The sequence below is a fragment of the Sinohyriopsis cumingii genome, chromosome 3 (assembly GCF_028554795.1).
Source record: "Sinohyriopsis cumingii isolate HCF-2022 chromosome 3, ASM2855479v2, whole genome shotgun sequence".
NCBI lineage: Eukaryota > Metazoa > Mollusca > Bivalvia > Unionida > Unionidae > Sinohyriopsis > Sinohyriopsis cumingii.
The window spans coordinates 119,492,786-119,515,990 of NC_142963.1; the positions used below are offsets into that span (position 1 = coordinate 119,492,786).

Genomic DNA, 23,205 nt, shown 5'->3' on the forward strand with positions numbered 1-23,205 from the left:
AAAAAACAAAATAAATTATGATTGAATCAATGTAATAAAACAATTTACAACTTTTAGTTCAACCCTTCGACCATGACAAAATGGAAAAAGTTTAAAATATTTAAACAAAGACGAGTAATTTTTAAATTGATTCATACATAACATTATTTAAACATCGCCTCTTATAAATTACCAGTTAGGAAAATATTGACTTTACGTGGTCATTTTCTCGCCCACAACGATATAGATAAAACCGAATATTTAAAAATCTGGGGAAAATCAGTGAAATGCTTTGCAGGGCATAAAGAGTGAGTCAATTTCTTTTTCGTCGGAAAACCTATGCCGTCAATAAGTAGAGGTAAGCTTTTTTTAAATACGTACATTAATAGTGCGCTGCAATTAAAAAAATACCATAAACTTTTATAGTAATTTATATATTTTTAAAACGATGCAGAACGATTACAATCAGTTGAGTGCAAATGAATTCTACATATTATGTGCTATTTATTTTCAATATTACAAGTTGGGCAGTGGTATGAGTCCATTGGATCCGTACGGGTTGGAAAAAGAAGCTCCCGCCCCCACGAGTCTCTCAACTATGGGTAAAATAGTGTGATGAAAGCACATAATCAATGGACAGAAGGCTTCTTCGATGAAGTAAACGGCCAGGGCGGAATGGCTTCAAGATGAGCTCAGCGACCATGTGCTCAGGGCCAGGGCGTGCCACACTATATATATATGCACCCACATCTAACTATAATGACAAAGAACTGGAGAAATTTTACAACCAACTGCAAGATGTCATTGAAAATTCATCCAAGAAGGACATTCTGTTTGGACAAAGAGGTGGAATGCAAATATGGAAGCTGATTCATAGACAAACTGGCAAAGCACATGTGGACCCATCTGCAATGCAGAAACAAATGAAAGAGGAATTAGGCTCTTGGAGTTAGCTGCCTACAACAATATTGTGCTAGCCAAGACATTCGGCCCTCAGAAAGCATATAGAAGATGGACCCGGCACAGTCCAGATGGACAACATCACAACAAGATTGACTACATCCTGGTGAAAAAACAATTCTGCACAGGACTGAATATCGCCAGAACACGAAGTTTTCCAGGAGCAGATATTGGAAGTGACCACGATTTATTAATGACAACGTTTCGCCTCCGCCTGAAAATGATCAAAATGCCTAACCAACCAAGAATCAGATTTGACCTTGAAAAATTGAAAGATCCAAAAGTCGCAGTAGCCTTCCAATCAATGATAGGTGGCAAGTTTGCACCTTTGATAATCCTGGACAGTCAGGACACCGAGTTCGTGTCCTTAACAGCCACATTCAACACAGCTGTGACAACCACGTACAGTTAGCAAGACCATTGGCAAATATCATCGAACAAAGAAACCTTGGGTCACAACAGATGTCCTTGAACTATGCAACAAAAGTAGAGAACTGAAAAAGGGAAAAAGAGATCATGAAGGAGCTAAAAAATACAGAAATAAACAACATGATCAGGAAAAGCATGACAAAGGCAAAGGAATCATGGAAAGAAAGACAATGCTGCAAAATCGAAGACAGTCTGAGTATAAATGATAACAAAATGGCATATCAACTGGTGAAAGATCTCACAGCCCACAAACAAGGGAAAAATGTGACCAACATACAAGACAAAGCAGGAAAATGCCTCACAGAAGATCCAGAGATCTTCAAGCGATGCATAGATTGCTGCTCCGAATTGTACAATCATAAGACCCAAGGAGATCCAGCAGTACTGAATTGCACTCAGGCAGAAGAAATTGATGATAATCCCATCCTTCGTGAAGAAGTAGAAATTGCAGTTAGGTCACTTAAGAAAGGAAAGTCAGCTGGCGTTGACAGCATGGCAGCAGAGATCATTCAAGCAGAAGGAGAAGAGATAATCACGGTCCTGACAAAAATCTGCAACAAGATATGGCAGACGAGAATGGTCCACCACATGGACTCAATCCTTGGTCATTGTGCTCCCCAACAAAAGGAAACCTACAGCTATGCCAAAAACTACAGAACCATCAGTTTGAGCGAAGTCCTGCTGAAGATAATTCTCAACAGACTAAAGCCTCAAGCAGAGAAAATTATTGCTGAAGAGCAAGCAGGCGTTTGAGCACGAAGGAGCACCACTGAACAAATCATCAATCTCATACTCCTTTACGAGAAATACCTTCAACATCAGCAGAACCTATACCACGTCTTTAGAGATTTCAAAAAGGCCTTTGATAGGGTATGGCATGCGGCCTTATGGGCAACTATGAGGAAGTACATCAGCTCAACCCTGGTGCAGGTTGTTGAGCACCTCTATGACAGAGCCACCAGTGCTGTCCTCATCACTGGTAGCAGAGGAGATTGGTTTCGAACAACAGTTGGAGTCAGACAGGGATGTATACTGTCACCTACACCCTTCAACATTTTCTAGGAAAGGATCATGGAGGATGCCTTGCATTGCCACAAGAACACTGTCAGCATCGGATGAAGAAAAATCGCCAACCTTCGCTTCGCAGATGATAGTGATGGTTTAGCAGGAGATGAAAGAGAACTGGCTGACTTTGTTGAGCGCATTGACACAAGCTTCACAGCATACGGTATGGAGATTAGCGCCGAAAAAACTAAACTGATGACAAACAACTCCAACGGCATCAGTGTAGAAATAAAGGTCAGTGGACAGGAGCTGGAAAGAGTATGAGCTTCGACGAGTACTTGGGAACAGTTATCACGGACGAAGGATGCAAACCAGAACTACTTTGCAGGATTTCCCAGACAACAGCAGAAATAACAAGGTTGAGAAAATATGGAAAGATACCAACATTGCTTTCGGTTCCAAAATCAGACTCATGCGCTCGATTGTAATATCCATCTTTCTGTGTGCTTGTGAAACACGGACGCTCACATCAGATCTACATACATTGACCATGTAACCAACGAAATAATCCACAACAGGATCCAACGAGCCATCGGATCTTATGAAAACCTCTTGACCACTTTAAAAAAGCGTAAACTGTAGTGGTACGGTCATGTCTCAAGATCATCTGGACTGGCAAAAACAATTTTGCAAGGCACAGTGCGAGGGTGCAGAAAAAGAGGCAGACAGAAAAAGAGGTGGGAAGGCAACATTAAAGAGTGGACAGGCATGGGATTTGGAGATTCCCAAAGGACAGTAGAGAACAGGGAAAGATGAAGAAAATTGGTTGTAAAGTCAACTGCAGCGCCCAACGACCTCTTGGGTTAAAGGTTTGATGATGATGATGATGATGATGATGATGATGATGATGATGATGATGACGACGACGACGACGATGATGATGATGATTACAAGTTAATTTGATTAAAATGTTTAATACATAGATTTTTTAAAAGATCTGCGACTTCTAATTTAGTTCATAAATTGTGCTATAAAATTCACACTATAAGCATAATGTACAACCGCCTATCTAGATTAAAAGAATCAATCTAATTTGGGATTTGCACCAGTACAAGGAAATTCCAGTCAAGGTGTTACATTACTGTCTCCACATGAGGCTCCTTGTCTTAATCGAAACACTGACAGAGATTAGTTTTCTCACTCAATTTGTTTCATTCAAATTTAAATATCCCTGCACGTTTGCAATATAGTTAAAAAGATTCAAAACATGCAGTATTAATCAGGTACTATTATTGCCTCTCGCTTTATATAAAGTTGATCAGGTCTTATTCAGTTATGAAAATCTGTACAATTCTCAAAGTAAAATCTAGCTATATATGCCGCTCTTAGAAAAGAAGAAAACAAAAGAAGAAAAAAGGTTATAATTGTTACGTGTTGGAAGTATTGCACTATGAGCGTCTAAAGCAAACTTTTGTTTTTAAACACCGGGCATTAATACGAATTTGTTACGAAGGAAGTGAGATGACCTGTCGACCCTATGTATACAAGTTCTACGCATAAGAAAAAAGAAACATTAAAAAACATTTGAAATTATTACTGTATTATCATATTTAATTGATGAATCCATATGAAAATGACGATAAGTAATATATATATTTTATTCTATTAAAGATTAGGTTTTATCAACTCTAATTTGGAATAAAAGTTATATGGTATTTAATGGTACAAGGCTAAAACGAAATGTGTAATGACTGTGAAAAATTTCTAATTCATGGTTTTCTTGGAAATTTATATTTTCCATCCTGAGAATATGGCAAGTGTTGCTGTTACTTGTGCAACGATACGCTACATGGAACTCTTCTTGCCAAACATGTGGGCTATTGAATGAACCACTATGATTGGTAAGTTAATGAGATTTCATTTGAAATTACATCATTATATTTGATCCAATTGGGGCTGATTGCGGGTGCTTGACAAGTCTGAAGAACGGAGGTCTTACATAATACATTTCTGGTTGCTGCCGGCTTTACAAAAGCTATTGAGAGAGTTTTGACTTTTGCAGTAAATACTGTATAAAGCCTATGTTTCTGAAACAACGTTTTCTCTTACTTTCTAGCATAATTCCAAATAACTCGATCTCGTATGTGTGCCTGTCTCTCTGAAAATGTTTTGTATGGTGTGTCAAAGTCTGAGAGACCATACGTTGCTTTATGGGTGAAGTTCTTTTATTATCTATCTGTTGATGTTTCTGGGTTTTGATTTGTTTGGTTTTTTTTTTAATCTTTCTGGGGGGAGGGTGATTTTATAACAACTCCGAAGGAGACATCGGGGATTTCTTCTTTTTAATAGTAGTTCCCAGGGAGTGGATGTCATGACTGAGACAACCGTACTGAGAAAATCAGACTGAGATAAGAAAAATAAGGTTAACAAAACAACTAGATTTCTTTGTCACATGGGTGATAATGGACAGTATTGGTTGTAATGCAGGTTTATAGGCACTAAAATAACTACATAATTGATGCTGCTTCTTCAAACTATAATTTCACTACAATAAATTTCTTTACATTTTGCAACTGTGAGGTTAAAGTCTATAACTGGAGATCATGCTTGGCAAGGTAATATATTTTGCATCTTTGATTGTGACGCACTGGAATTATCCGCTCTACTCTAAAGTGTAAGTCATAATGTGATTGAAATTTTCACCTAAACCTTATTCATCTGCCCAAGAAAGAAAAGTTGATAGTTAAGAAATATAATGACCTGAAAAGAGACATATATTTCAATCGATACAAACGAACCGTTTTCAGTGTTGCAGTTTTAATGGCTCTCAGAGAACGCCACGTCCTGGAGGGTATTAAAAGAAAGAAGAAAAAAACCTGCAACATTAAAAGCATATATTTGCCTCTTTTCAAGTCGTTATTTCAATTCTAATATGAAACTTTGTTCAACAAAAGGACACTCACTGGTTGCGCGTTCCTGCGATGATGTTGCAATTCTACGACATACTGAGTATTAACATTGGTGTCGCGTACACCATTAACATGTATCTCGTGTGCAATGTCAATACATGTTTTCCTCCACGAGTTGCAACGGGCAAGCAAACGGGATCGTGCTAAAATTGTTATCGGAAAGGTAGGTTTTCGTTTCTTTCTTTCTTTCTGCCGTTTAAATTGATAATAGCTACAGTGAGGACCGAAACTCCACTTTACGTCCAAATATATCTAAATACTGCATATCGAAAAAGAATCCAAAGTGTGAGCTTGGAATTTCGTACACCACAGACCAGAACTGGCGACAAACACTTTAACATCAAAACAGGGTTTCTTATCAAAGCGACTCTTGCAAGTCTCGATGTATGACCTGCCATATGTCAGTTATAAACTATGACCTCAGAAGTAATTTATATCCTTGGGGAAGAAGGTTCAAAGGATAGTAACAAAGTATCGCCGAAAAAGACACCCACCAACCCACCTTCAGATTTCTTCGTCTTATTCTGTTACTTAAATATTTCCGAAGTGAAATTGTTAACTATCACTAAAACTCCCCGAGAGATGCTGGTATAATATACAACTATGCAATTGTTAACTATCGCTAAAACTCCCCGAGATATGCCGGTATAATATACGATGCAATTAAAGCACACAAATCAAACCTGAATTTCATTTTGGAATAAATAATAACAAAAGATATGTTGTATAGCCACTTCACCAACACAATTTCTAACACATGTTAATGACGTCTGCCACTAGTTTACAAAACATTTGGGGCCCCGAGTGGCCGAGTGGTCTAAAGCGCTCTCCGTTACGGATCACTGCCATCTCACCTCTGTCTGCGTGTGTTCGAGTCCAGGATTCGCCCAAAGTGGGTATGTGAGAAAGCTTGCCAGGAGCTTCTCGTGGGTCAGTGGTTCTTCCCGAGCTTTTCCCGGGTTCTTCCTCCACCATTAATACTGGCCGCCATGCATAGCCTAACTTGTGCTGAAAAATGGCGTTAAACCCCACAAAAACAACAACAACAACACAAAACATTTTGCTTCAATTGCAGAATATTTGGCCAGAAAAGACATTAAACAAAGGCACACCATACAGATGAAACAAATCGCTGGCGACACAACGTTTGACTTTAAAATTCGAAAGCAAATTTAATATTTTAAAATATTCTTGACAATTAAAAAGTATAGGTTCTATGTCTTACACCCGTATTGTCAAAGGAACCAGTTTTGTATAGATGCATTACGTCCAGCCAAAGTTATGTCCTGTCATTTGGTACAACCTTGCATTGAAAGGTCTGAAGAAATCTCTGAGTCTTTTAATCACAGACGGATCAACAATCGGATGTGGCCTCCCTTTATCATTGTTTAAACAATGAATTTTTGAACTGTTAGCATGTTTTTTAAAACATGGGAAACCTTTTGTACTGTTGAGCGAGAAGTAGTGATCGTCGATCAAGGGTTCCAGACCAAGAAATTTCTGGACTAGCTTTAGTTCATGGGCTGGGTCTTTGATGAGACTTTCACCACTTACAAAGTGGATTTGTCTTAATGGAAAGTATTCAAGCCAATTGACTAGATGTTTCACGTAGATACCGATTTTTATTATGGTCCATGATGTGTCCACCATTTTTGTCCGATTGTCTACCAAAGCTAGTTCTTCGAAGGACTTCACATCTGGTCGTCTGCTCACTAGCTGGGCAAAATCCGAGATAGCCCGGGTGACTGGGTCTCTTACAACAACTATTAATTTTGTTCTTTTCGACATTATGTACACCTTTTCAGGTATCCCTTTTGTAACAAAATATGATGGCGTCTTCTCAATGGTCATCTGATCTGAATTTGTCAGTGGCATTTGTTGTCTGAAATGAAGAAAACATTAGAAAAATAAACCACTATATACGAAAAGCAAACCTTCAAACCAACATTTATATACTATAAAAGGGAGATATGTATTGAGTAGATAATGTATCATGTAGCACCATATTCCACCTAGTCACATTATCCTGACACAAGGCCGACTAGTCTTAACGCTAACCTGTTAATGCTGAGCGCCTATCGATGCAGCTATAAGTACCATCTTTATCAGTCTTTGGTATGACTCGGCCCGGGGTCGAACCCGCGGCCTCTCTCTCTCGCATCCGAGGCTTGCGCTCTAACCACTAGGCCACCGGAGCGGTCCGAAATGTATTACAGATGATAACAAATTTCTCTCAAGCACAATTTTAATATGACCGATCACCAAAGCACAAAAGCATTTAAACAGAGATACAGTAAGATGTGTTTTATTTTTTATGTCTATATATGAAGCTGAACGTTTCATGTGTTGCGAATTCAAATTTTCTCTCGATTTATCCTTAAGCCAAGCGTAAAAAGTTCATACCAATAATAAAGTCTTAGCTAATCGTTTAATGATATATTCATTCACTTTATTAAATATGTTAATAACGTGTTTTGAGTCATTCAGTATATAATATTACACAAATGTGAAATAACAACTGGGCTGGTCGACCGTGTTCAGTTTTTCCGAGTCATCGACGAGGTTTATGAAAAGACGATTATTTTGCCTCTCATCGTTCTTCGACACGCTATGAGGCGTTTAAACAACAAGGGTCTACAAGATATAGTGATAAAATCAGCAAATTCAGGACCGAATTAAACGAGCAGAAGCAGACATTTTGATACCATGAATAGCTGTGGGACTAAGTTAGTTCTGCACACATATGAAGATAATACTGTTGCATAACACAACATCTGATATTAAAGATAAAGTTGCCAGTCCCCTATCAGTGTCTTTATAAATGAAATAGCCAAGCAATAAGAGAAAAGTACAGCTACAACATAACGTGTCAAAAAAAATACAACTATTCTCACATTCAGTTTGTATGCAATGAGTAAGAAATTTAAAAAAAAAAAACGTTCTATTAAGATCTAACGCTACTACTACACGCACAGAGGGATATCTCTTTTATGTGTTGGCTTGGCCCCATTTGTACATTTTATAGCAGAGCGTATGTCAGTACTTCTTGAACGATCGTAAGTTTGACGGACGTGTTCGTGTACAGCATAATGGTAGGTTCACGTTATGCAACAAATCATAAATGGAATCAAGATATCAAGAGACTGGTGCGAATGCAGGACTGAAGGCTCATTTAATCATTTACTAAAGATTCATATATATATATATATATATATATATATATATATATATATATATATATATATATATATATATATATATATATATATATATATATACCACACAGTGGAGCCCGGGGTAAAGATAGTTTCGGCGTCAGAGGTGTTGTGGCGCCGAAACCTGTGTGGGCCTTCATCTTCGCCCCAGACGCCATTTACCTTTAGTACGCAACTATATATATATAGTTCCATACTTATTTAATACTTATTTATCAATCAATTTGTATTACGTATTTTATATAAATTAAAAGAAGGGTGAACTCAAAATATGTGCAGGATATTGGGGGGAAAAAAAACGAATAACTCTAAAAGATAACATGACCATAAATTTAAAACTTAGGGTATGTATTAGAGCAAATATAACAGAAAAAAAGCATGTAACTATCTGAAAAGGCATTTAGTTATCTGAAAAAAATACATTCACGTCAGTTAAAGAAAGCTTTACCGAAAATCCAGTTTAAAAATGGGTCGTACGTGATGTCTTACGCCACACGCAAAATTGTCTTGCTTCTCTTATGCGTCTCAGCGGTTTATTTAGAATGTTACTCTATTCTTGGTGCTTGACGGTAATGTAAAAGACAAACAATAGGAACACGCATCTCGAATCTTTGTTACGGAGTGAAGTACCCACTTCATAGCTTTTCGAAAGAACACTAATCACACTCTAGTTGTTAGACACAGAAATTGTACATATAAGAGGGATATATGTTCTCAAACAATGTTACATTATCAAAATCGATATTAAAGAATGCTAAATGGGGATAGGCAGAAAGGAATTATACTGACTTAAATGCTGTCAGTTTACTTGATCAGATGTTATGTTTTTCCTACTATAAAGGGTGCAGAATCCCTATATTAAAGGTCACCGGCCATACTCCAATATTTTCCTTTTTGCATCAGATTTGCATTACATGACTAAAAGTAGTCATACTCGCACAAAACGAACAAAAAAATTATCAAGTGTAAAGAAGAAATAATAATTTAATTACTCGAAATAGACGTATACAACGCTGTTACTTACCCTTAGATACGATTTCCCACCTATAGAGGACGCCAACCGGAAATGACGTACTTTTATCCCTACAAGACGAAGTACATGCTTCTTGTTGTCGAAAAATAAAACACTATGAACTAAGGATAGGGAATATTTAAATGAAACTAATGTAAACTAATTTACTTTTCAGCATTATATCGGTATACGTACTAAATTGTGTCGCTTTCGAAACTGTTCCATTGTTTCAATCTATTTTGAAAATTCCCGTTAATACAGGTAAAAAGAATCAATGTTGTCTTCCCTGTGTCGGCAGGCTTTATAAAAAAAAAATCGGCACACTTAAAGAATCCAAACCAACTTGACTTCCTTTCGTCGTAAGAAAAACTCGGCACACTAAAAAGATACCAAAGTCAGTTTCCGGGATTTGTTTGCTTTGTAATAAAATAACCTATGTATTTTATATCCTGTCGGTAAGTTTAAACAATGAGTTTATTGCTCCCTGCCGGGCTTCCATTTATTTGTCATATGCAATCATAATTGATGTTGAATGTATTTTAAAATCATGATTTTTTATTTGCGAGATACCGTCTTATAGTTAACCTGGATACAATATAATCTGGGTCAGTGTGCAATAGATACAATATAATCTGGGTCAGTTTGCAATAAGTAACTTACCATGTGTAAATGGCAGGTGCCTTCAAGCAACTGGGTGATATTTTCGTCTCATTTGCGATTTTGTTATTTGACATAAGCGATGCACACTACACTAAAGATGAGTTCGTGGATATATATTTTTTTTAATAATTTTCGCATGATGAAAAAAGAAGAAATATATGTTAACAATGCAAGGTTAATTTCTTTCATTGTATTTTGAAACAAGTGTATTTTTTATCAGTTTCTTTTGTACCAGGGGGGGGGGGGCACAAATTCAACACAAAATTATTTCCTTTATAATTTGTACGGAATAATGGAGTAGATATGATTGACAATATTGATCAGTAATGATATGCTTTCAATTTACGCGCGCACACACTAAGACAACTTGAAAAATAAAAACAAAAATTAAATTTAACTGCAAATAATACTGACAAAATGCTTAACATTATTTTCTCTCTCTCTTTCTCTCTCTCTCTCTCTCTCTCTCTCTCTCTCTCACATGTGTAATCGAGTGTGTATTTTATGCAGCAGTGTTACAACGTGAAGCCTAAAATTAAGTATGTGTTATAATATCTCATGTACACTACCCTTAGCAAAATGTATACGTATTATGTAGAACATTATCTGTTACGTATTTTTGTTTTATAAGTGATTATTGATAATTTGACCGGAAGACTTAAATTGAGAATGTCGTTATGCAGATGCATATATTTTTTAGCATAAAAATTTATATAAATATTTTAATTAGAACATGAAGATATGTCAGTTTGTGTTTTCTCTCTTAAATATGGATGTTACGAAGTATGGTTATTTTCTTTCAAAGAATCTCAAAATAGTTTGTTTAAATTTAGATTTTCCTAAAACCTATCTTATATAGCATCTACTTGTTTGTTGAAGAAAAAGAAGGTACAACTATTGTTAAGTTTTGCCGAATTGTCTTTAGAGTTGGGCCGAATTCTCTTTGGGCCAAATTCACTATAATCCTGCATAAATGATACAACTTTCCCATCCCTCCCCTATTCGATCACACAGATTAAATCCACTTTTGTCTGGTAAACATGGTCTTTCGGAAAAAGAAAGAACCATTTTCCCCATCATGACTCTTTTGGTTACATCCGTATGAAACACAGTGCACCATATTTTTGCTGTACAAAAGCACGAACGTACGATATATCACAGACATTTACGTGGGGAAATTGAACACTTAAATGGCTAGGTTGAATAGAAGGGATAAATGTACGTCATATCTGGTTTTGGCACGCGGAAACTACGGAGATTGACGAATATTTTTTTTTCATTTTATAAAGCGGAGTTTTAAGTCCAGTTAAACATTTTTATGGTGTGCATACATAACCAATGCGTTTTGTTTATAACTATAATAATATCTCACGTTTGTACAATATACGTGGCCAGTAACCTTTAAATCAGCCTGGCGCACAGAATATACGAATCAGGCCAGGTTCACCAAGGTCAATCCTTGTCAAAGTACGAGAGGACTGTTTGCTATCCACGGTATTATGTCCTTCTTGATTATTTCTTGAAACTTCTGAACGTAGCCATGTCTGATTTTTTTTTTCTGAATGAAACACAAAATATCAAAACAATTTACGAAATACTCACATAACAAAGAGTTTTCTTAAAACGAAAGTTATAATACACTTGTTGACACGTAACTGCACGATTCAAACAAGAATGGAACCGGTTTGATCATCTAAGAATCAAATTGAATTTCACTTCTTAATAGCATACCTAGCTGAAAGGACATGTGGGATCAATTCGTGAATTCATGACTATGGCGTCGCTGATTACGCAGTTAATAATGCCTTGTCTCCATACTCTATTAAAATATCCACAGTACGCTTTACAGAAACGGATAAAATCTGTTTTGATTAATTAGCCTACTTTCAATTTGAGTGGCTTTTCACTCGTCGTTGTAGTTTTTTTTTGGAGTGCTGACAGGCAAATACAGTCAATCTAGACTGCAGCGTATAAGGTAAGAAAGGAATTGTCTAATACAATGATAGATTTTTTTATGTCCCAAAGTAGGTCATATTTTCTCAGTACACATTTCGATGTTTCTTCAACTCTCGATTACTATAAATTTATTTTTTCGGAGATTGATTGCAAATAAGTACGTAACTAATTGAATAAATATGAGACCAAATAAATGATTGTATTAGAATGATGAGCAGGATAAGTTAAGTTGGATAAGTTAAGTATATATATAAAGTAACTCACCAGTAAACAAAATAGGAACAAAACTTTCCAATTTGTTAATAAAACTGGAACGTGAAAGAATTTCATGTACGAAGTTCTGTTTCAGGTATATCATAAATCCAAACAAATTCTATGCAATAAAACATAGTTGTGAATAATCACGTATATTCCATGTTGTATGAGACACGTGACAGTATCCCAGTGACATTAAAAGCTCTTAAATTAAGCGTTTCTTTTTCCTGTGATGTATATGATTTTTTTTAAAAAGAAAATGTGTTAAATAGCATACCATTTAGACTCGAAAGCCAACGCGATTGTCTACAGTTTAAATAAAGGCCAACTGTTGTGATCAAATTGAAGTTAAAAAGGGTGGTGATGGGGTGGGGAGACGAGTTAACGAAAGATAATTGTTGATAAGTGGTTATTTTAAACTGTTTAAGGGCACGCTAGAAACGGCAGTAGAACGCGCTGCACCACGCCATATGTTATTTCTCGACAGCTTTAAAAACTAGAAACGCAGCACATTTATGGTGTGACGATTAATGTAACAATAACAAGGAAAAGTCACTTAGCCAGCAATAGTAACTGTGCAAATAGGTGATATGGCATTATTTATATGTGTGGAATAAATCAACAGAAAGTAAACCGTGTTGTCAGTCTTCAAATTGGAATGAACAGAGATACTTTGTCCAATATTCTCAAATAAACGTATTATATTTACAGTTCTTTCGCACTGTCTCCCTGACACAATTCGCCATTACAGACTAAGCTTTCTAAAGCCATCAGGATGTATTCTATATTCTATCTCAATAAGCTTTATAAAGCCAGGAGAAGGAAATCTATCTGAACAAGCGTGCCATAGCCAGCAGGATGAAATTTATCTGAATAAATCTAAATATCTTCGGAGTCTGCAATAACAACAAAAACATACTTAATTATTAGCCTGATGGACAATTTCATTAAGATATTTATCCCATGCTCTGATTGCTTTTAGATTCCAGCTATATCATAATTTACCAATCTAATTCTAATCTATCAAAAAAAAATATTTCAAAATGTCTGAGCAAATATGTTGAGTTGTAACAGATTCTCAAACAAATGAGATAAAATATGAATAATGGTGTTTACTGTATGCTATCCAAACTCGTATTTTTAAGGAGTATGAAATATGTAATGAATATGGCAAAACATCGTGGCTTAAAACAAATTCCAGATATCTTACAGCAAGTTAGAGAATTTGGCAACAAGATGTGAAGAAACATTTGTTGCGTTTTGTCAAGTGCAAATGCAATCCTGAGGCAATTTCAACCAAAGATGGTGCAAAAATGAATGCTTAAATGTGGAGAGGTCAGGAGAAAGAAACACCTATCTTGGTTTTGGAAATAACTAGCTCTTACGGAGGGATGAAGAAGAAAAAATGTGTCGAATTGAAATTTTGTGTTACGGCTTTCCTATAATACACATTTAGAAGACCTCAAACTATATGCTCAACAGCCATACATATTTAACCAATTAGTGCGTAAGTCTTGTTGTGATGACTTTAAAAAATTCCAGTGATAATGTACTTAGTTGTTGGGCTTTTTTTTTTTTTTTTTGGAAGATACAAACTTCCTGTCTGGTTACCTTTACGTGAAAGGGTGCTGAAACGTCTTTATCACCTTTTCGGTGATCACGATGGTTCACGGCATGATATCGTACCGGTGCATAGCAGGATATATGGCGCTAATGACGGTTGGGTGAGGAGTGAAAATTAGAGTGGCAATACCACTTGGCTCGGGCAATAACTCCTTGTTGGGAACAATGGAGCTTGGTTCGCCGCACATTTTCTATATTGTATGCATGCTTGGTCTAAATCAATCTAGCCGAGTACCATCGAGGAGAGAATTAAACCAAGTGAATTGATTTCGTCCAACGTTTAATGCAAAAGATATTTTGACTCAGCTGAGAGAAAGTCCACCATCCATACTTAGAAATTATCATGCAATTTCTATCTCCCAAATAGATTGCGAAGTCAAGTATTTATTCCGTTACAAGATGGATATTTGTCCCATCCCAGTTTTGTTTATTTTAATAAACCCATATAAATGTATCATCATTTGACACAAATCACAATTATGAGACCAATCCTACTGATCATATGTCAATTGTATGCGGATAACTGCTATTAGGACCAACTCGGCCATTACAAAATAAATGAATGATCAAGAAATTGTGCGTAATTTCCGAGGTATCCGAATGTATGTTATAGTCAGGACCTAAGATTATAAAACCTTTGTGCTTGAGTCCGAGCTTGAGGTTTTTCTCCAACGAATCACAAAGAACTTTACATTTTAGAGGTTACTTTTGATTGGTTGAAACTGAAATCTCAGACTCGGGCTCAGATTTGCATGACTTCTAGATTTGTTCACTGTATTTGTTATTTGTGGTTGTATTGAGTAATATTAATATTTTTGTTATGTGATACACAAACTTCAACACTGGTCTTCCTTTCCAATGAATTAAATAATTTTCCATATTGAAATAATTCAACTCGTTTCATAAATTTTCATTTAAAATTGTCAGTCATGTTAGATAATCGATGTCGTCCTTTTATCGTTTCTCTGTGTGTATTCAAAGAGACAGAGACCAGCAGAAAATCTGACAAAGATGTTCATTAAAACAGGTGATTTAATATGACATAATTGTGAAAGATCTGCGTACATTTGATAATCCTTGAGTAAAGATTCATCCCAAGAGACAGCAATGTATGTTAAACTTAAATAGTGTGTTCTTGATCTGTATGTATTTTGATAAACTTTCAAAAAATTAATCTTTGCGTGAAAGAAGCTTATTTCTCGTAATTTTTCAATCTTAATACAGTTTTGTTTTTTTTTGTTGTCCCCAATGTGAAATATATTGAATATGCCAAGGTTCTGGAATAAAGCCATTTTATTTTTCCACAACGCTCATATACTTTTTAAAACCGATCTACCCCATATGCCATTCTTACTGATTCCATTATATGCTGTTATCATCGAATTAGTCCGATTTAAACTTATAAGTCAATCATTATTTTCGGCTATTTTCTAATAAATAATAAACTGTATAAGGATATTTTAAAACAGCCATGTACATATCTAGCATATAAAATTCGCAGTCCATTTATGATATGTAATTTATATGATATGTAATTTATATGATATGTAATTTACATGATATGTAATTTATATGATATGCAATTTATATGATATGTAATTTACATGATATGTAATTTATATATGTAATTTGCACGATATGTAATTTACACGATATGTAATTTATATGATATGTAATTTATATGATATGTAATTTACACGATATGTAAAATTTATGATATGTAATTTACACGATATGTAATTTACACGATATGAATTTATATGATATGTAATTTACACGATATGTAATTAGTGCTTCATAATATGAAGCTTTTACGATCGTCGTAAAAACACGCAAAAATATACCTCGAAAATAGCGCTAATAAAAAGGTCGCAAAAATGTATGCTATGTAGTATTCTTTCCCTACAAGGCTTTGTTGGCATTAAAGGAAAATATGCACGGTGATGGAACTCAAATGCTATAATGTTCGCTGTTTTGAATCAGCTGCCCTGGCTTTCAATGACAAGTGTGATAACGGATACGGATTGAGACAGCTTCTCAAACAAGTTACTTTTGCCATTTAAACTTAAAAGTAATCGATTTATCAGTTTCACAGCTATTAACCATTTTTATGAGCTATGGTCTATAGAGAAGCATTCTAGGCTTTATTTGTGAAACTCAACGCACACTTGGTCATTATCATCGTTCAAAGATAATGCGTATCTTGCTAACAACACTGATCCAATCTTGTAAGAGTCTGTGTTGGGGAAAATCTGCGCATAGCAGAACTGCAATAGCAAATTACTGCTTACATCGAGACCTCACTGCCTGAATCAGCGATTGTAATGGATAATATATACTACCCTACCAACATACAATAATTTGATGGAAAGCTACAGCATGCAAACATTGCATTGATATGTAACACACATGTTCATTTGAATCTAAATGTAGGACATTTAGATTTTCCCATGGAAATTAATGAAAATGTTGATAACTTTGCATGTTTTATGTAACTCTCACAACTAAAAAATTCGGATAAAATTCCTTAAAAGTGGGCGCTATAACCAAATGCGCATATTCAAAATTTACTACAATACTGTTAAAATGTGTATTCGTTATTTTTTTCTTTACGAATGTCATTTTAGCCATTTAAAAAGACAAACTCATCAAGTATTTACCATCAGTAATTATGAAGCATTATTTATCATGATAAAATTATGATATTTCAAACTTCATAAATTATAAACCCATATAGGAGTTTTTCTTTTTCTAATTTACACACTTTTCACTTCCTTGCACTATTTTGCGTTTTTAGCGAAAATATACATTATTTTGCATCCTGTGTTATGTGTCAGCTGGCATTTGTGCTCATTTCAAAGTAATGAAACTTCGAATAATTGAAATCTTTTGATCAGAAATTATTCCATAAGAGTAAAATAAAAATCATTTGATTTGATTTGAGCACTCATGTAGGCTTCTCTGTGTATTTTTTAATTAATGTCTCTTTTATCAAATTCGTCATTACTGTACAGGTTATGGTTAACATTGTTAAGTTTACGTTACGAATAGTAACGATGATCATGATGATTATGATCGTTTTGGCTATTATTAGTAGCAGTAACAAAAACCAAATTATTATCACAGACGCCATTTTGAAAGGCGTTTAATTAGCGTGTCGATTTAAGGAACATGTGCACGTTATTAAGGGGCTTATTGTCTTGGCAAACATTAGAAAAACACTGCCCTTTTTGGCGACATAATTGAAAATAAATGGGTTTTATAATAATGATTTGAGTTTTGTACATATGACTTATGTTTAGTAGAAATTAATTTTTGTTTTGTACTAATGACTTGTTTTTGTTTTCCAACACAGCTGCAATATCATGCAATACGATCAAAGAAGCGTGAGAAACGTTGGAAAGCAATGAAAAAGTAGCGTACCAAAAAGGACCTTACGTATTAGTGTTAAATGTTGCCCTCTGCTAATTTTGATTGTTTTGCTAAACTGTAGCATACCAAGAAAGAATAAAAAAATACGAACATTAACCATTGCTTTGATTAAATGACAATGTATACAATTGGATAAATTTTTACTGAAACGTTGATCCATACAAATGTTCGAAAACCGTCTAGTACTTATACATTCTCCACAAAACCTGAAGTCCAAATATTCTGTTCGATCTTTGGTGTTTTGAAATTTTATTTTCAATCTGCTGTGAACATAGATTCAAATGTTCAGTCTAACTTTCAAAGTAATAAATACTCTAAAAAAGTACAAACTATTGGGTTTTGTGTGTGGCTATTCTCCTTTCAAAAGATGAAATGACATGTCACAAAGCTAAAATTGTTACTAAAACACCAACAGTTACAACTTTATAACCACTAGTAAAATAAACCTGAATAAAACCGTCTGTACAAATGGAGTAGAGAACAAGATTCGTGGAAAATAGCACATTTGTTTTGTGAGTGTGTGTAGAATGTCGCTGTTTATGCTTTATGTTCATCAGTTATGTCATTAGTACTCTGTATTCAATTAAAAAATAAAATTATAAAAGGAACATTCATTTTAATGGAGAATTGTCGGATTTGTTTTGATTTCATATACTATACAGAATATGAATGCCAATACTATCGAAAAGTGTCAATATATTAATTGTATCTTGTAAACTAAAATAATCATATATATATACATATATATATATATATATATATATATATATATATATATATATATATATATATATATATATATATATATATATATATATATATATATATATATATATATATATATATATATATATATATATATATATATGTATGTATGTATGTGTGTGTGTGTGTGTGTGTGTGTGTGTGTGTGTGTGTGTGTGTGTGTGTGTGTCACTGTGTGATTGAGTGCGTGCGTGTTTCTTTTTCACTATTAAAGTTATTTTCTCAAATCATCCCTTATATCATTTTTTTTTATTGTCGAGTTTTGCCGATGGAGGAGAAATCGTTTTACACAAAATTGAATTAATACAGTGTTACAATGGACTGGCAGATACGCTTTACGCGACTGCAGGTATTTATAGTCATCTGGTAAATTAATGTCACGTAAATAAGTTTCAGGTAATGGAGTCATGAAGTCGGGATCTTAATTGAAAATACAGGTAAATATGCAGGTGATAATCTAAGTACATGCTATATGTTACACAGTTCATGGGCAATATTGGAAAGTGTTTGTCGAACGTAATTCTGAATTTTATACAATTTTTTAACGAAATGCACCAGAATATGTTCGACTGAGAGACAGACACAAGCATTTGTGTTACCTAACCTCACTAAATGAGTAAATACAACTTTAATTGAACGCACCGAAGGTAAATTGAATTGCTGTCATTTTGACAGAAGATACATTATATCTGTCGGTTTGAACGATTGAAATATGTTGTCCTAGTTATGTACGTATGCTCAGATTACTTCACTTTCTTTATTTAACCTGTGCAAAATCAGCTAAGTGTGATGAGTTTCACTTCATCATCTTCAAAGAACGCAAGCAATACTTATATGTGCACGACAATATATACTTCACCATACTGCTTTAAAGGTGCTATTATCTGAAGTAAAGCGGGGTGGGTGGGTGGGTGGGTGGGTCTTTCCAAATATAATAAATTTTTGGCAGCTAAAACAATTGAGATAATACGTTATGTTCTACAAAGCAGCGAAAAATGTATTTTTCCCGCTATTTGGAGGACAATTTTTATCTAAATAGCAGGTCCCTCCAACCACCCACCTCCAGAGAATTACGGACAAAAATTATAGATTCTTAACAATAATAAGCTGCTGATGAGAAATATAAATTATGTAAGCAGGAATAACTCTTTGTGTATGTAATAAGGAAGGACTCCTTGTGGTGTTAACCGTGTGTGTGTGTGTGTGTGTGTGTGTGTGTATATATATATATATATATATATATATATATATATATATATATATATATATATATATATATACATATATATTGTATGTGTGTGTGTCTTTTCGAGTAAATAGTGATGCTATTTTCAAACATAGTCTTACTATTTATCTGCCTATGAATGCTACACATGGCTGTTTTATTAGTAGGGAAATATCTTTCAAACGATATATACCGCTCCGGTCGCCTAGTGGTTAGAGCGTCCGCTTCGGATGCGGGAGGTCGTGGGTTCGATCCCCGGCTGAGTCATACCAAAGACTTACAAAAATGGTACTAACAGCTGCCTCGCTTGGAGCTCAGCATTAACAGATTAGTGTTAGGTCTGGTCGGCCTGGTGTCAGAATAATGTGACTGGGTGGGACATCATGCTACATGTCTGCGGCATGATACCTCAGCGCTAGACATCACTATAAACTGCCACACTGCAGACATCGTAGCGATATGACTGAAAAATTGTTAAAGCTACGTTAAAAATCCAAAATCACATCATTTCAAATGATATACTAACCTGTACCATTCAAGACCTTTCTTATAATGTTTATCGAAGAAGTGAGGCTCAGGGCCGGTGGCCCTAATCTTTGGATGTAGTCGGAGGTATTCCAGTAAGGCACGTGTTCCACCCTTTTTAACCCCTATAATGATTGCTTGAGGTAGTCGCCGTGTGGCGTTTTTAACATTACCGCTGCTCTCGTACGAGGAATATTTTGCATGTTTGTTGTCACTGTTGTCATCCAATGAATATTCTTCATCCAGATAGATTTTATCGTCTGTTTCCTTTGATTCCTCGGCAGAGACTGGCATCACTTTCAGACTTCTGTTAGTCATGTACAACGAGGATGAAGTTAAGGATCTTTTATTTTCCATGTGAAGTGCGGTCTGAATGTTTCCATTGGATTTAGTTGGGATTTGAAGGCTTATGTTTTCGTAATTTTTATCGCTGAACGAAGCCAGAAGGCTCGAATCTGAATCGCCTACAATCTGAACCCTAATAGCAGAATTAATTCCTACCTGTATCACAAGAATAACTGAATATACAGAGATAAACATCCCAGAAATCATAATGAAACATATTCTTTTATACCGAGTAAAGATAAGTGGTCGCCATTTTCTCAGCATATTCTCATTTTCCCGCGCTTAATCATTGTAAATAGAACAAATTTAGAAGAAAACCTGCTTGAATCACTGTTTACTTCACGTGGGTTTTGTCGGGCATATGTATAGACAAGTAAAGCCGTTAATATACACTCAGCAGTAATTATCTTCCACTCTAGTACCGGTCATGTACAACACACCTTACTGATCGAAATAACTAAATAGTATATCCTTTAATGGAACCAATCTTGGAAGAGATCGTGTAGTATTCACAAACAACGTTCGACTGCTCTTCTCCACATCAGGGCTTAACAGTAAACACTTGTTTAATCTCTAAATGGCGTGATACAGACCGTGTATAACAGATCTTTGAATATGACCGTGATTGGCTCCTGCTTCAAAGGAGGCGTTATCACTTGCTGTTATTGACATTAGGGCGGGGTCAAAATGTTTGAAACTTATAGTGCATTCGTGATACTAATGCACAGCTATACATTTAATCAGCTTGTATATTAATGACCTCGGGGGAGCTGAATGAAGTAAAGTCCTCAAAGTGCATAATCTCGGATGAAGATTTGCATGAGAATTAAAGCTGAGTTGCGAACTTACTGATCCTGACGTGTAAAACATAAAACACTAAGACTGTGCATGGATATCACGAACGTTTAATATTAGAGGAACATGCCACTCAACTCCAGCAAAATAGTTCCTTTCATACATCAATATTAAGGGTTATTATAGACAGCTATGCTCATTTAAGCGTAATGATTTCGAACTAGTAATCATGAAGTTTTTTTTTAAAAAAAAGAAATGTTATTTATCTTTTTAAACGCATTTTATTTGTCCCAATGAAAAGAAAGTATTGAACACAAGATGCTATATATTGTTATGCACACTTAATTAATTTATCTAGCCGACATCTGCGCTACCTGTCGGAGAGTTTGTGGAGGTGAAATCTAATAAGATACGAGTGAGTAAGAGGTTGCTCTGTGTACACATATTTATTATTAACCTTGCTTTGCGTTAACAGCGTAAAATAAAGACACCGCTGATTATGATCCGTTTCTTCAAAATGTGGTCAAAGTGAGATAAAATCTAGAATACGTTTATGCTCAACTTTATATGGTAAGTCAGATTCGCTAGGCACAATCACGTGACACATTTTGTTATGATTGTGTCATAAAAGTATAAAATATAGTTTGCTAACTTTGGGTTTTGCAGCATCACTTTACAACGTAATGTTGGAGTTGAATTTTAAACAAGCACATTTAACGATGAGACCATGAATGATTGAGCTGGATTTACACCATTCCGCGTCAACATTTAATTGAGTTGATGTGTCATGAATCGTCACCCTGTAACACTGGTTTTCCAGCGAATATTTTTCTATTTAAAGTCTTGTCGAGAAAATCAAATTGAGCCGATCCCGTCGCGATATATATTATCCTTTGATGAAATATCGGATCCCATTACGATGTATTACTAGTTACTATTTATACTAATGATTTTATAAACGTTTCCGTCGAGATTTACGTTTTGTATATGAATGAATATATATCCCACCAAAGAATTTCAACCCCAGTTCACTACATTGTTACCAGTCTTTGTAGTTGTATAAGTCAGCATAATGCTTTTGTTTTTATCAAATAATGCGCCCTTCGCATGATTTCAAAGTCATTGCTAATAATCGTTGAGCATCCGTATTGTATGGTGTTATGTTGTGCCTAGTTCTGAGGTAGAGACAACAAGAATCCTGCCCATCCCTTTATTTACCCATCCTCCGCATTCCTTTCTTCAACCATCTTTGCCACAACTTTTTTACCCATCCGCCGAATCCCTTTCTTTACCCATCCACCCCATCCATTTCTGTACCCATCCTCCGCATCCCTTCGTTCACCTATCCTCTCATCACTTTCTTTACCCATAATCCCCATCCTTTTCTTTACCCATCCACCCCATCCATTTCAGTACCCATCCTCCCCATTCCTTTCTGTACCCATCCTCCACATCCCTTTCTTTGTGCATCCTCCACATCCTTTTCTTTACCCATCATTCTCATTCATTCTTTCATTATCCATCCTCCCCACCCCTTTCTTTACTCATCCTTCCCATCTTATTACCAGTCTTTCCATCCCCTTCTTTACCCATCCTCCCCATCCCTTTCTTCTTTGCGCATCCTTCACATCCCTTTCTTTACCCATCATTCTCATTCATTCTTTCTTTACCCATCCTCCCTACCCCTTTTTATACTCATCCTTCCCGTCCCGTTACCAATCTTTCCCATCATTTTCTTTACCCATCCTCTTCACCCATTGCTTTACTCATCCTCCACACCCCTTTCTTTGCTCATCCTTCCCATCCCATTACCAATCTTCCATACCCCTTTCTTTGCCCATCTTCCATCCCTTTCTTTACTCATCCTTTACATCCCTTTCTTTATCCATCTTCCCCATCCTTTTCTTTACCCATCCTCCCCATCCCTTTACTTGCCCATCCTCTCCATCTCTTTCTTTACTCATCTTCCAGATCCCTTTCTTTACCCATCTTCCCTATCCCTTTCTTTTTGTTTACCCATCCTCCCCATCCTTTTCTTTGACCATCCTCCACATC

General features: G+C 35.5%; 1 protein-coding gene across 1 annotated transcript; it reads right to left on the reverse strand.

The window, feature by feature from the left end:
• Window positions 1-6,488: 6,488 nt before the first annotated feature.
• On the reverse strand, window positions 6,489-20,921 carry LOC149803689 (heparan sulfate glucosamine 3-O-sulfotransferase 6-like). Its single transcript, XM_089953475.1, has 2 exons — window positions 20,012-20,921; window positions 6,489-7,224 (listed from the first exon to the last, which is right to left on the reverse strand). Exons 1-2 carry the CDS (start codon window positions 20,617-20,619, stop codon window positions 6,606-6,608), a joined length of 1,227 nt encoding a protein of 408 aa, XP_089809601.1. The 5' UTR covers window positions 20,620-20,921; the 3' UTR covers window positions 6,489-6,605.
• Window positions 20,922-23,205: the final 2,284 nt, after the last annotated feature.